The sequence below is a fragment of the Sturnus vulgaris genome, unplaced genomic scaffold, assembly GCF_052056855.1.
Source record: "Sturnus vulgaris isolate bStuVul1 unplaced genomic scaffold, bStuVul1.hap1 Scaffold_141, whole genome shotgun sequence".
NCBI lineage: Eukaryota > Metazoa > Chordata > Aves > Passeriformes > Sturnidae > Sturnus > Sturnus vulgaris.
In genome coordinates this window covers 1,780,031-1,793,495 of record NW_028276063.1, presented here as the reverse complement: position 1 = coordinate 1,793,495, position 13,465 = coordinate 1,780,031, and the positions used below count along the sequence as shown (strand labels likewise).

At 55.2% G+C, this 13,465-nt stretch overlaps 2 protein-coding genes across 2 annotated transcripts; both read right to left on the bottom strand.

The window, feature by feature from the left end:
- Positions 1 to 2,746: 2,746 nt before the first annotated feature.
- On the bottom strand, positions 2,747 to 3,679 carry LOC148219423 (olfactory receptor 14J1-like). The gene has a single exon (XM_088157641.1). The coding sequence runs from the start codon at positions 3,677 to 3,679 to the stop codon at positions 2,747 to 2,749; it is 933 nt and encodes a 310-aa protein (XP_088013767.1).
- A 7,324-nt stretch (positions 3,680 to 11,003) lies between these two features.
- LOC148219422 (uncharacterized) lies at positions 11,004 to 12,832 on the bottom strand. Its single transcript, XM_088157637.1, has 2 exons — positions 12,718 to 12,832; positions 11,004 to 12,531 (listed from the first exon to the last, which is right to left on the bottom strand). Exons 1-2 carry the CDS (start codon positions 12,770 to 12,772, stop codon positions 11,441 to 11,443), a joined length of 1,146 nt encoding a protein of 381 aa, XP_088013763.1. The 5' UTR covers positions 12,773 to 12,832; the 3' UTR covers positions 11,004 to 11,440.
- Positions 12,833 to 13,465: the final 633 nt, after the last annotated feature.

Sequence of the window (13,465 nt, the reverse complement as noted above, 5' to 3'; positions counted from 1 at the left end):
ATACATGAATGGCAAAAGCAGATACAAGGAAAACCTCAATTTCTACTTGGGTGGATATGGTTACCAGAGATGAGGAAAAGGCTGAGATACTCAAGCCCTTCTTTCCCTCAGTTTTGAACAAGAAGACAGCTTGTCCTTACAAGTGTAATCCTTTGGTGACAGATGGGGACAGGGAGCAGAAGAGACCCCCTGTAATCCTGGAGGAAGCAGCTGGGGACCTGCTGAGCCACTCAGATGCTCACAGGTGTCTGTGGGAGCAGATGGGACCCATCCCAGGGGGATGAGGGAGCTGCTGGATGAGCTCCCCAAGCTGCTCTCCATCATTTCTCATCAGTGCTGGCTCAGCAGGGAGGTGCCAGAGGACTGGAGGTGCCAATGTGAGCCCATCCCCAAGAAGGGCTGGAAGGAGGATGTGGGGAACTGCAGGCCTGTCAGCCTGACCTGGGTGCCTGGTGAGGTGATGGAACAGATCACCTTGAGTGCCATCACAGGGCACCTCCAGGCTGGCTGAGGGATCAGAGCCAGCCAGCGTGGATTTCAATATCTGCATTGATGATCTGGATGAGGGCATTGAGTGCAGCATCAGCAAATGTGCAGATGGCACCAAGCTGGGTGTGAGTGTGGATGTGCTGGAGGGCAGGAGGGCTCTGCAGAGGGGCCTGGACAGGCTGGATCCAGGGCCCAAATCCAGCAAGGTGAGGTTTAACAAGACCAAGTGCTGGGTCCTGCACTTTGGCCACAACAAGCCCAGCAGTGCTCTAGGCTGGGGACAGAGTGGCTGGACAGCAGCCAGGCAGAAAGGGACCTGGGGGCACTGATGGACAGCAGGCTGGACATGAGCCAGCAGTGTGCCCAGGTGGCCAAGAAGGCCAGTGGCTCCTGGCCTGGATCAGGAATGGTGTGTCCAGCAGAACCAGGGCAGTGATTCTTCCTCTGTGCTCAGCCCTGGTTGGGCAGCACCTCGAGTGCTGTGTCCAGTTCTGGGGACCCAGTTTCGGAAGGACATGAGAAGGGCAACCAGGGGTCTGGAAAACAAGTCCTGTGAGGAGTGGCTGAGGGAGCTGGGGTTGTTTATCCTGGAGGAGGCTCAGAGAGACAAAGTGGTGTCAGGGCACAGGTTGGGCTTGATGATCTCCAAGGTCTTTTCCAACCTTGCTGATTCTCTGAAACCAACCCTGGAGCACTTGCAGGATGAGCCCTGGGCCTCCTCTTCACAAGGTCCAGCAGCTCAGGTCCCTCAGCTTCTCCTCACAACCCCAAGGCCCATCCTGTCAGTCCTGCAGAGCCTCCCCAGCCCCTCCTCATTGCCCACAACAGGGAGCCCCACACCCAGACACAGCAGCCCAGATGTGCCCCCCTGGCCTGTGGTGCCTCTGGCAAGGGAGCAGCAAGAGGCACTGCAAGACCCTGGAGACAATTCCTGCAGCACTTGTAGGATGATCCTGCTCCCCAAGAGATGTTCCCATGGTGCCAGCTCAGGAACTGAAATGGGGAGTGGGGTCAGAGAGGAAAGGGCAAACAGTGAGTGACTGTTTGAAGGGGAGTGAACAGGTGTGGGCAAGAGGAAGAAATCTGGAGCAGGAAAGAATAAAGAAAGCAAAAGTGAATCAAAGTAAATGCTCAGGGCTGTTTGGAGGTGGCTGCCAGGCAGCCCTGGCTCTGAGCAACAACGTCTGCAGTGGGACAGGAAACTCACAGCTCATGGGAACAAACTTTCTGGCTGACTCCAGAGGCCATGACAAATCTGAGTGGTTTCTCTCCCGTCCCCCAGCCCTTGTTGGCCCCAGGGGCTGATGGCATTTGTGCTCACTCAGCTCCATGTCCCCACAGCAGCCCCATGGGGGTGCAGACCCTGCTGTGTGCAATGCAAACAGGGGCTCCTGAGCCAGTGCTGCCGTGTGTGTGCCTGCAAGGATGTGGCTCCTGTGTGAGCTGTGGGAGAGGCCAGGGCTGCAGAGGGGGGATGTTGTTGGCAGGTGCATGAGGACGCTCTGGGACGCTGCCCTGGGGTGTCCAGCACAGTGGGGATGGATCAGCCCCTGCTCTGCTGCTCCTTGCCAGGGTGTCCCCCTTGCAGGGAGCTTGCAGAGCACCAGCCATGCTGTTTGCCCCCAGCCTGCCCACGGCCAGCCTGGGGCTGCTCCCGGGGCTTTTCTGTGCTCAGCATTGGGCTGGCCAAGTGCTGTGGAGAGAGCCTGGCCAAGGAGCCTGGAGCCCCCAGGCCCTGGCCTGAGGCGTCAGTGCTGCCCCAGCAGTGCCCATGGCCTGTCCCTGCTGCAGTCCCGGCACTGCCACCCCCAGGGCTGTGCCCGGCCCCCAGAGCACTCAGGCCCTGCAGCAACACGAGGGCCAGGAGGGCAGCGGGGCAGTGGCACGGGAGCAGCACTGGCAGCACCAAGTGCTGCTGCTGCTGGGCACAGCTGCTGTGCCAGCACTGATCTGCCCCCAGCTCTGCACACAGACATTGCTGCTGCAGCTCCAGAGAAGGGAACAGAAGGGGCATCTCTGGAGAAAACTTTGCTGGGAGATCCTTAATTCATTAAAGCCACCGAGGCCACAGCTCCTCATTAACAGTCTGTGGCTACAGGGAATATGGAGAGAACCAAAATGAGAAATGGCACAATGACGTTTCTTTGTGGACAATATTTCACCAGTAAAACAAAGGCAACAAAACACACAAGCAAACCAACAAGAAGTATCAAAAATTACTTTTATTAGAAGTGATTTGCATAAATTTGCCAACAGTTCAGTGCTTCTGAAAGCATCCAGTCATCAGTGTCCACACTGCAGCCTTGAGCTCCTGATTCCTCAGGCTGTAGATGAAGATGTTCAGGGCTGGAGGCACCACTGAGTACAGAACTGACAGTGCCAGGTCCAGGGATGGAGAGGAGATTGAGGGGAGCTTCACGTAGGCAAATGAAGCAGTGCTGAAAAACAGAGAGACCATGGCCAGGTGAGGGAGGCAGGTGGAAAAGGCTTTGAGGCGTCCCTGCTCAGAGGGGATCCTCAGCACAGCCCTGAAGATCTGCACATAGGAGAAAACAATGAACACAAAGCATCCAGAAGCTAAACAGACACTAACAGCAAGAAGCCCAAGTTCCCTGAGATAGGATTTGGAGCAGCAGAGTTTGAGGATCTCAGGGATTTCACAGAAGAACTGGCCCAGGGCATTGCCCTGGCACAGGGGCAGGGAAAATGTATTGTCCGTGTGCAGCAGTGAATGGAGAAAGGCACTGGCCCAGGCAGCTGCTGCCATGTGGGCACAAGCTCTGCTGCCCAGGAGGGTCCCGTAGTGCAGGGGTTTGCAGATGGACACGTAGCGGTCGTAGCACATGATGGTCAGAAAGGAAAACTCTGCTGACATGAAGAACATAAAGAAAAACACTTGTAAAGCACATCCTGCATAGGAGATGTGTCTGGTGTCCCAGAGGGAATTGTGCATGGCTTTGGGGACAGTGGTGCAGATGGAGCCCAGGTCAGTGAGGGCCAGGTTGAGCAGGAAGAAGAACATGGGGGTGTGCAGGTGGTGGCCGCAGGCTACGGCGCTGATGATGAGGCCGTTGGCCAGGAGGGCAGCCAGGGAGATGGCCAGGAAGAGGCAGAAGTGCAGGAGCTGCAGCTTCCACGTGTCTGCCAATGCCAGCAGGAGGAAGTGGCTGATGGAGCTGCTGTTGGACATTTCTTCACTCTAGGCATCAGGGACTGTTGAAAGAAGGTATTTATAAAACTGGGACCAACTTGTTTTAGCCAATCCTATAAAATGTTCATTGGAATCCCTTCAAACTTAATTCTCTTACTTTGGGCAGTCATTTGCTAAACTGTTCTATTTTTGAGTTCATGTTTTTGCTGCTGAGTTTGTGCCTCATCTTCAGCATTGCTCTCAGCCTGAACACTGGGGAACCCAGAGGGAAAACAGGGCTCTCTGTGCCCCAGTGCAGTCCCACCTACTGGTCCCACACAGTTGCCCTTTGCTTATTAAACCTCCCTCTAATTCAGGGTGATCAGACTTAAAATGTGCTGGAAAAATAAAGTGGCGTTTTTGGACGGTCCAGTTTCAAAGTCAGTCTCTGTAAACTCTTCTCTCTTGCCCTGTGTAGCTGAACAGGAAGGGATACCAAGAGTTGGTCTGGCTCTCTGCTACCTACTGAGAGCTGTTTCTGTGTATCCAAGGCTTGTCCCTGTCACTGCTCCCAGAGCCCAGCCCAGCCCTGGGGGCTCAGCTCTGCCCTGCAGAGCCCTCCCAGCACAGGGCACTGCCCAGGGGCATCTCCCTGGCAGCAGGGCCTTAAGGGCAGCTCACACAAACAGAGATGCTGCAAGACAAGGAGCTGCTGCTGCTGTCTGTAGGCAGAGGAGGGTGAGGAGGCACTTTGTGAGGGAAATCTGAGGTAGATCTGCTGATGCCCAGTGGGACAGTGCAGGAGTGTCAGTGACACATACACAGCTGACAGCCCCTTTCCCTTCCCTTGAGGAGAAAGCTGAGAGCAGCCCTGGCCATGCAGCACCATCTCCACAGCAGGAGGACTCTGCCCTGATGGGGATGGCTACTTCCACCTCCAACTTCTCCCCACAGTCCTTGGAGAGCTCCCAGGCAGGCTGAGAGCTGTCCCTGGCAGGTGGCACATGGCCTGGGCTGGCCAAGAGCCCTGAGAGCTGCAGGAGCTGCTCTGCAGGACAGCCCTGGGCAGCCCTGGCTGCAGCCCCAGCTTCAGCCCCTGCAGCCGTCCCTGGCAGCAGGAGCCGTCCTGGCCTGTCCCTCTGACGGTGCCCAGGGCAGCTCCGCTCTGCAGCACATCCTCCTCTTCCTCCTCTGCCTCTATCTCAGAGAAACGGGGAGAGTCCTCCTGACACATCCCCCAGGCTGTGGGCTGTGCTGGCTCCAGGAGATCCCTCCAGGAGCACAGGGGACATTGCCCTGCACCCACACACTCACCATGTCCAGGGCTGTGAAGATGTTTCCCCAAGTGCAGTCTCAGCTCAATGTCTTCCCAGTCCTGATTGCCTTGAGCCTGTCTGTGCCTGGCTCCTGTGCCCTCAGTGCCTGCAGGCAGTGCCCTCAGCCCTGCTGGGCTGGCAGAGGAGCTGCTCCTCAGCACAAATGTCTTTTCGAAGATTTTCTTGGTTGAGCATGGGAGCTTCCTCTGTGCCAGGAGCCTGGCCCAGCTCAGCAGCACAAGGACTTGAATGAAATTCTCAGGTATTTGGTGAAGTTTACATCAGACTCAGTCCCTGAGAGAGTGTTCAAAAAGTCTTCTTAATAACTCAAATTTAAATTGAAGCACTGAAGTTTCTTGAAATTTTAATAGGTCCCACTGAGGGACACGACTGAGATTGTGTCCCCAGGTTCCAGTTAGAGCAGAACACTGGAGGCAGTGATGACAGGGGGGACAAACAAGGGAAAGGTGTCTGTGATGCTGAGCAAACCTGGATGTGTTTCAGGAATGCAAAGGGCCAAGGGCTGAGCCCCAGCCCCTGGCAAGGCAGATCCTGTCCCTCCCTCATTGCTCAGGGCTCTTCCCGGCCCACTGGGCTCTGGGCATGTGCAATGCCAAGGGCAGCACCATGGGGCGGCCCCTGCCAGGCTGCTGAGCAGGGACAAGGAGGCAATGAGGCCCCAGCACAGCAAGGCTCACTTGTCCCCTGCTGGCCTCAGGCCCAGGGCCAGCGTGCATGGCCCAAGTGCTGCAGGAGTTGGCTGTGTCAGGGCCTTTCAGCTGCTGCCCATCCCTGTGCCCTCTGCAGCCCAGGCTGTCCTACGGTGTCCATGCCCTGCGCCTCTGTCCCTGCAGGCTGTCGTCATCCCCCAGCTGCCCCACCTCGCTGGCCCCTTCCTTTGCTGACAGCTCTGCCTCCTGCCTGCCTCTGCCTGGACACACAAAGCCTTGGGCTGCCCCAGACTCCTTCTGGGGGACAGGTTGCAACACAGCCCTTCCCTGGGTGAGAAATTCCTTTGTCCTTGTGTCCAGTCTGGCCCTCATCAATTTCCCTTGGCATTAATTAATTCATTCTCAGGCTGTTTTCTGCTATATCAAAAGGATCCACCATCTCTGAAACTGACCTTCAGCCCCTCCCAGGGCTCTCCTTTGCTCTCCTCAGTCTCCACTCCACTGAGCACTGAGTTCCTTTGCCCCTACACAGTGTTCATATGCTTGCAGCCTCCAAACCCCACCTGGGGAGATCTCTGGGCCCTCTCCAAGGTCTTGGCAAATGAGAATATTCTGCTTATAGTGTAAGAAAATCACCAGACAACAAGGCAGGACCTGTCTGTCCTGGCTACATTTTTCTGGGTGCAGTCCTCGGATAGATGGAATTTTAGCTGTAAAATCCCAATTTTGGCCATTGACACCTCAGTGAGAAGGGCAGTTCTTTTCCACAGGAAGGAAAACGCAGAGCCCCATGTTTGGTGGTAGATGAGAGACTGCCTGCAGGAGGTCAAGGCCAGCCAGAGCTGTCTCTCCTGGCAGATTTTGTTTGGAGAACTCTTGCAGATGGAGAACTTTTTAGGGGGAGTAGCAATTTCAGCCTTGGGCAGCAGGAAAGAGGGATGGTTTATTTCCCTAGCAAGGAAAGCACAGAGCCCCAGTGCTCCAGAGGCTGATGAGAGGCAGCCCTCAACATGCCAGGGTCAGCCAGATCTGCCTTGTAGCCCCCAGGCAGCCAAACCATCCAGACCCATTCCATGTCCCCTTGGTTCCACAAGGCCCTGTAATGTCACAATGTTCTCCTTGCTCCTGAGGTGTCACAATGGCCCCTGGCTTCCATGAGGCCCTGCAGGGTCACAATGGCCCTTTGGTTCCGTGGGCCCCACAGTGTCACAATGGTCTCCATGATTCCATGGGGCCTTGCAATGCCACAATGATCTCCATGGATCCACGGTGCCCTTGGGCTGCACCAGGCCCTGGAATGCAACAATGGCCTCTTGGTTCCACAAAGCCCTGCTGCTTCACACCGGCCCCTTTGGACCATGCAGCCCAGCAGGGCCACAGTGATGTCCTTGGTGCCACGAGGCCCCACAGTGTCACCATGGCCCCTTGGATCCACGGGGTCCCCAAGGTGTCACAATGGTCTCCACAGGAAGGAAACAACCGAGCCCCAGTGTTGCAGAGGCAGATGTGGGGCAGTCACCAGAGGCCAAGGACAGCCAGACTTGATGGTATTTGCAGATTTGTCTGGGAGTAATACCTGGATATGCAGAATTTTAGAGGTACAATACCAATTTCAGTATTGACATGGACATCTGGAGGAAAAGGATGGCTCTTTTCCATAGGAAGGAAATCATGGACCACCAGTGTTTAAGGGACAGATGAATGGCGACCAGCACAGACCCAGTCCAGGCAGACCTCTCTGTTCTGGCAGCTTTAGTCTGAAAGCAATCCTTGGATATAGGGAATTTCAGAGATGGAATCCTAATTTTGGCTATTTCTGCATTGATTAGAGGGATGGTTTTTGCCATTGGAAAAAAAAGCACTGAGCTCCAGTGTTCCAAAAGCAGGTATGAGGCAGTCCCCAAGAGACAAAGGGCAGCCAGACCTGTCTGTCCTGGCAGCTTTCACTTGGGAGAAATCCTTGGATGCACAGAGTTTTGGAGGTGGAATCCCAATTTCAGCCACGGCTGCATGGTCGAGGTGGATGGTTTCACCATTGCAAAGGAAAGTGAGAAGCCCAAGTGTTTTGGAAGAAGATGAGAGGTGGCCACCCTTAGGCCAAGCCAGCCTGACTTGTCTCTCCTGGTACCTTTCATCTGGGATCTATCCTTGGACATAGGGATTTTTAAAGGTGGAATCTCAATTTTGGTTTTGGATGCCAGGATTGGAAGAAGAGTTGTTCTCATTAGGAAGGAAAGCACAGAGCCCCAGTGTTTCAAAGGCAAATGAAAGGCAGCCTTTAGGAAGCCAAGGCCAGCCAGACTTGACAACGATGGCAGCTTTTGTCTGCAAGCTGTCCTTGGATATAGAGAATTCTGGATGTGGATTCCCAATTTTGGCTATGGGCGCCTGGACATGAAAGGTGCTTTTTTTCCCACAGGAAAGAAAACCACACAGTCCCAGTGTTTCAAAGGCAGATGAGAGGTGGCCCCTGGGTGGCCAAGGCAGCCAGATCTGTCTATCCTGGCAGATTTCACCTGGGAGTAATCCTTGCATCTAAGGAAATTTGGAGCAGGAATCCCAATTTTGGCCATGGGCACCTGGAGCAGAATGACAGTTCTTTTCCATAGGAAGGAAAGCACAGAGCCCCAGTGTGGGAAGACAGATTGAAAGGCTAGTACAGAAGGCAATCTCTCCCAATGAATTACAGCTGTACTGATGTCTGAGGAGTGGAAACATCTGTGCCTGCCCAAGGAGTTGGGGTGTTCTAAATGAGTGGGTTAGCTGGCTGACCCAGAGTCTGCTGGCTGTGCTGTGAGGAGGTAAGGGACATGCAGTCGTACAAGAGACAGATAAGGTAAGAAGATGTTGTGTGAGGATGTCCTGGGGTACAGTACAAAAATGTGTATTCTATCACCATCTGTTAAAATGTGGGAGGGGTGGTGATCCTTATCTCTGTGGGAGATATCCTCTGCTGATGTGACATCTGATAAGATCGAGGGATGATCATCGTTATCTTTTCACAACCCATCCTTGCTCCAGAAGATATCTTCTGTTAATGGGCCATTAAGTCCTATTGTGTGACTGATAAGATTACATCATCCCATTGGGAGATGCCCCAACCAGAGGCAGGAGCCAAGCCTTTCCTACCTAGATAAAAAACTGGGGTTTGGGACCCGAGGGCACACCCCAGTCCCCTACAGATCCCCTATAGACCTCCCAGACCCCATTTAGGGAGCCCCAGAGCATCCCAAATCCCCTATCAAGTCCCCCAGAATCCCCCAGGGCTGTAAAACCTCCACCAGCAGTCTATAGATGCCGGATAGACCTATCAATCACCCATAAGGGACCCCCCAGAGACCCCAAATCCTCTATTACCAAGCCCAAATCCTCTATAGAAATCCTCAGACCCCCCCTCAGTCCCCAATAGATCCCCTATAGATCCCCCCCAGCCCCACCGTAGCTCTCGGACATGCTGAAGCCGGGCAGGCAGACAGGGAGCAAAGATGGCGGCGCCCGGAAGGCACCTCCGAGTGTTCTGAGCATGCGCGAGAGGAACGCGCCCTGAGATGGGCGGGGCTTGGAGGGGAAAGGGGCGTGGTGAACACATGGGCTCGGTCGGAAAGGGGCGGGGCTAAAGATAGAAAGTGCTGTGACTAGAAAGGGCGGGGCCAAGGAAAGGGCGGGAACTGTGAGGGGATAGGGGCGGGGCAAGGAAAGGGCAGGAAATGTGAGATGAATGATCAGAGCTAAAGGCCCCCATGGTCCTAAAAGGCCTCGTTAGACCTAAAATCACCCAGACAAGGGCCTCAAAGGCAGCTTAAATTCACCAGATCTCGCCTAAAATCACCCAGAGAGGCCTCAACTTCATACAAAGAGAATCTAAAACCATACACATGGGCCTAACAGAGTTCAAAATACAACTAAAATCCAGCCTAAAACTGCCCAGTTTGGTATAAAATCACCTGAAAGGGCCTAAAATCGTTGGGACCAAGACTGGCACAGGAAATGGCATCAGCACCAAGAATGAGACCAAAATCAGAATGGACACCGAGACCAAGAGTGGGAACAGATCTGACACCGGAACTGAGACCAGAACCACTCCAGAACTGGAACTAGGACTAGGACCAAGACTGAGAGTGTGACCAGCACCAGAACTGGCACTGGGACCAAAACTGAGGCCCACACTGACACAGGAACCGGCACTGGGAGGGCTCCAGGACTGCTCTGGGACCGGCACTGGCACAGTGAGAACTCTGGGTCTGAGAATCAGAGCGGCATCGGCACCAACACCGAGACTGGAACCGCTCTGGAACTGGGCCTGAGGCTGAGATTGGCACTGGGATCACTCTAGGGCCAACACCAGCACCAGCACCAACACTGGGACCAAGACCACTCCACGAATTAGGCCAAGACCAAGACTGAAAACAGAACCAGCACTGGCACCGCTATAGGACTGAGAATGAGACCGAGACCAGCACAACTGTGGGATCAAGATTGAGACCAGGACCGGAATCAGCACCAGGAGCGCTCCAGGACTGCTCCAAGACTGAGACCCAGACCAGCACCGGGACAGAGACCGACACCGGCAGCGCTCCGGGATCTCCGCGTTCACTCCGGGGAGTTTTGGCTGCGCCCCCGCACGGGACTGGGCAGGACTGGGAGGGACCCCTGGGTGGGGCGGGACAGCCTCGGTTCCCATCGTTCTGGTGCAGCCATCCCAGTCCATATGGTCCCAGTCCATGAGATCCCAGTTTGTACAATCCCAGTCCATGTGATCCCAGTTTGTACAATCCCAGCCCATGTGATCCCAGTTTGTACAATCCCAGCCCATGTGATCCCAGTCTGTACAATCCCAGTCCATGTGATCCCAGTCTGTACAATCCCAGCCCATGTGATCCCAGTCTGTACAATCCCAGTCTGTTTGGACCTGATCCATCTGGTCCCAGTCTGTGCAGTCCCAGTCTGGAGGATCCCAGTCCATGTGATCCCAGCCCCATGATCCCAGTCTGGATGCTCCTGCACGGCTCACACTGCCAGGGTCTGGAATTCCAGTTCCCAGCCACAAAAAGATGTTCCTGCCCTTGAAGGCAAAGCTCTTCAGAAGGGGCCAAAAGCCAAGTGCAGCAAGATCTTACAGGGACATTTCACTGCCAGCCTTCCTAACTTCACCCATGGCTGTTGGAGCTCCTGCACGGGGAATTAAATCAGGGGAGGGTCTTTGGTGGGAGCTGCCCTGGGTCAGGGGAGACCCTGAGACAGAAACAGAGCAGGCAGAGAGAGACAGGAGAGAAAGGAGGACACAAACACAATCAGCAGAGAAGGTGCCACTGAAAACAGAACTGCAACTGACTGGAAGTGAATGGGACAGAAATCAGGAATTGTGAAACTTTTATTTACTATCAAATCAATCCGTTGACAGCCAGCCCCACACAATCCCAATCCCAGTGCTCCAAATTTGGATCCCACTTCTCCCAATCTCCTTCCAACCCCTTCTCACCCTGGTGGCTGTGGAATCCAGTAAGGTTCCCGTGGGACTGAGTTGTTTTGAGGAGGGAACAAGGCACTTGGAGGTGGGATTGATCCCTTTTGGGTTAAAATTAAGGGGCTTTCAGTGAGATTTGAGTGTTTTTCAGGTGACAGATTGATCCCTCTTGGCTTTTGGAGTGAAAAGAGATAGAGAACACATAAAAATGCAGGCCAAAACAAAACGATAACCAGCAGGTATTTCCTAACATGGATCCCAGGCAATGTGAGTCACCAGGGCTCTGCCCAACGTGGCTCCTCCAGTGGGGGATGGAGCTGGAGCAGCACACGAAGCTCTTCCCGCACTCGGGGCACTCACAGGGCTTCCCTTAGCGGTGCCTCCGTTGGTGTTTGGTCAAGGCTGAGCTCTGGGTGAAATTCTTCCCACACTCCTCACACTTGTAGGGCCTCTCCCCAGTGTGGATGCGCCGATGGTTGATGAGGGTGGATTTTTGCCTAAAGCCCTTCCCGCAGTCAGGACACTCGTGGGGCCTCTCCCCAGTGTGGATGCGCTGGTGGATGATGAGCTGGGAGTTTCGCCTGAAGCCCTTCCCGCAGTCAAAGCACTGGAAAGGCCTCTCCTCCGTGTGTGTTTGGTAGTGCTGGTGGAGTAGTGAGCTGGAGAGAAACCTCTTCCCACACTTGGAACACTCATAGGGCCTCTCCCCAGTGTGCATCTTTTGGTGGCAGGTAACGCTGGAACGCTGCCTGAAGGCCTTCCCACACTCCTCACACTTGTATGGCCTTTCCCCAGTGTGGATGTTCTGGTGGTAAATCAATGTGGTGCGTTCACTGAAGCTCTTCCCACACTCCTCACACTTGTAGGGCCTCTCCCCAGTGTGGGTCCTCTGGTGGCGGATCAGGGTGGAGCTGTCCCTGAAGCTCTTCCCACACTCCTCACACTCGTGAGGCTTTTCCCCGGTGTGGATGCGCTTGTGCCTGACAAGATGGCCGTTTTCCTTGAAGCCTTTCCCACAGTCAGGGCAGCGGAAGGGCCTCTCATCCGTGTGAATCCGCTGGTGCTGGAGAAGATTGGAGCTGGTGGGAAACCTCTTACCACACTGCCCACACTTGTAGGGCCTCTTCCCAGTGTGGATCCTCTGGTGTTGAATCAGTTTGTTCCTCCATCTGAAGCTCATCCCACACCCTGAGCACTTGTGGGGCTTCTCCCCATTACAAAGCTGCTCATGGACCACCAGCTCCGAGCTCTGGCTCCATCTCCGGCCGCCCCCCCGGCCCAGGCTGGGGCTTTCCTCCTCAGATCCCCGCCATCTGCGTTTGCAGCCCCTCCTCGTGCGGGATCTCCACGGCTTTTCCTCCCCGTTGCATTCCTGTGCCGTGGAGCCGCTCCAAACGGCCTCTTCCACGAGGTTCTGCCGCGGGGATTTGTCCTCCCTGCTCTCCGTGCTCAGCTCCTTGTCTGGGGCAGGAAGGACAAGCAGAGGATGGGATTTGCCTCCGTGCCAGAGGGAAGGGGAAGGAGATCCCCCCATCGCGTCCCCGGCAGGACGGCGTCAGCAGCGGGGTTGTCCTGCAGCCGGGGGCCGTGCTGGGCTGGGAGATGGAGCAGGACAGAGGGGGAAAGGGGCACTGACTTCCTCCTCACCTGCCTGCGGCTCCTGGGCCATCTTCCTCTTCCTCGCAGCCTCCTCCTTGTCCATGGGGCCAAGGGTTGGGAATGGGAAATCCTGGTTTGGGGAAAACAAGGGATGAGCGCGTTGTGTTGCGGGTTCCTCCTGCCCAACTCCATCTCTACAAGTCCCCGAGCATCTCGGGTCCATGAAAACCTCCCAAACACCAACATTCAGCCCTGAAAATGCCTCCCAGGAGTCCCTGGAAATGGTCCCTCTCCGTTGGTGTTTGGGGGTTCCCCCCTGTCCCAGCTGCTGGGGGTCACGCTTGTATTGGGGGTCCCCCATCTACTCGGTCCCCGCCCTCCCCAGGCTGCTGGGAGTCCCAGGAATCCAAAAGGTCCCCCGTCTTTCACCTCCCCATTGAGGGATGCTGGGGTATTTTGGGGTGTCTTCTCCCCTTATTCTCTATTTTGGGGTGCAGGGGTTCCAAGGAGTCCCCCCTGCCCCTCTCCAGGCTGTTGAGGGTCCCAAAATCCCGGCACTCCCCCCTCTCTGGGCTCCCCACTTTGGGGTCCTGGGGGACACAGGACTCTGCTCCTCCACGCTGCCTCTGCCAGCAGACACCACCCGGACCCCCTAATTTCCCCTCAAGGGGCATTTTCTGATCAGATTTGCAGCTGTGTAGTCTCCAAACATCCCCCCCGCGCCAAAAAATACACAAAGCATGCTGAGAGAAGCTCAGAGTATTCTAGGAGCTACTGGGTGGAACTGGGATCAAAT

Excerpts from the sequence above, each read along its gene's own strand:
- LOC148219422 (XM_088157637.1), bottom strand. The coding sequence starts at position 12,772 with ATGGACAAGGAGGAGGCTGCGAGGAAGAGGAAGATGGCCCAGGAGCCG. Across the intron at positions 12,532-12,717 it reads GGCCCAGGAGCCGCAGGCAG|ACAAGGAGCTGAGCACGGAG; the intron begins GTGAGGAGGAAG and ends TTCCTGCCCCAG.
- LOC148219423 (XM_088157641.1), bottom strand. The coding sequence starts at position 3,679 with ATGTCCAACAGCAGCTCCATCAGCCACTTCCTCCTGCTGGCATTGGCA.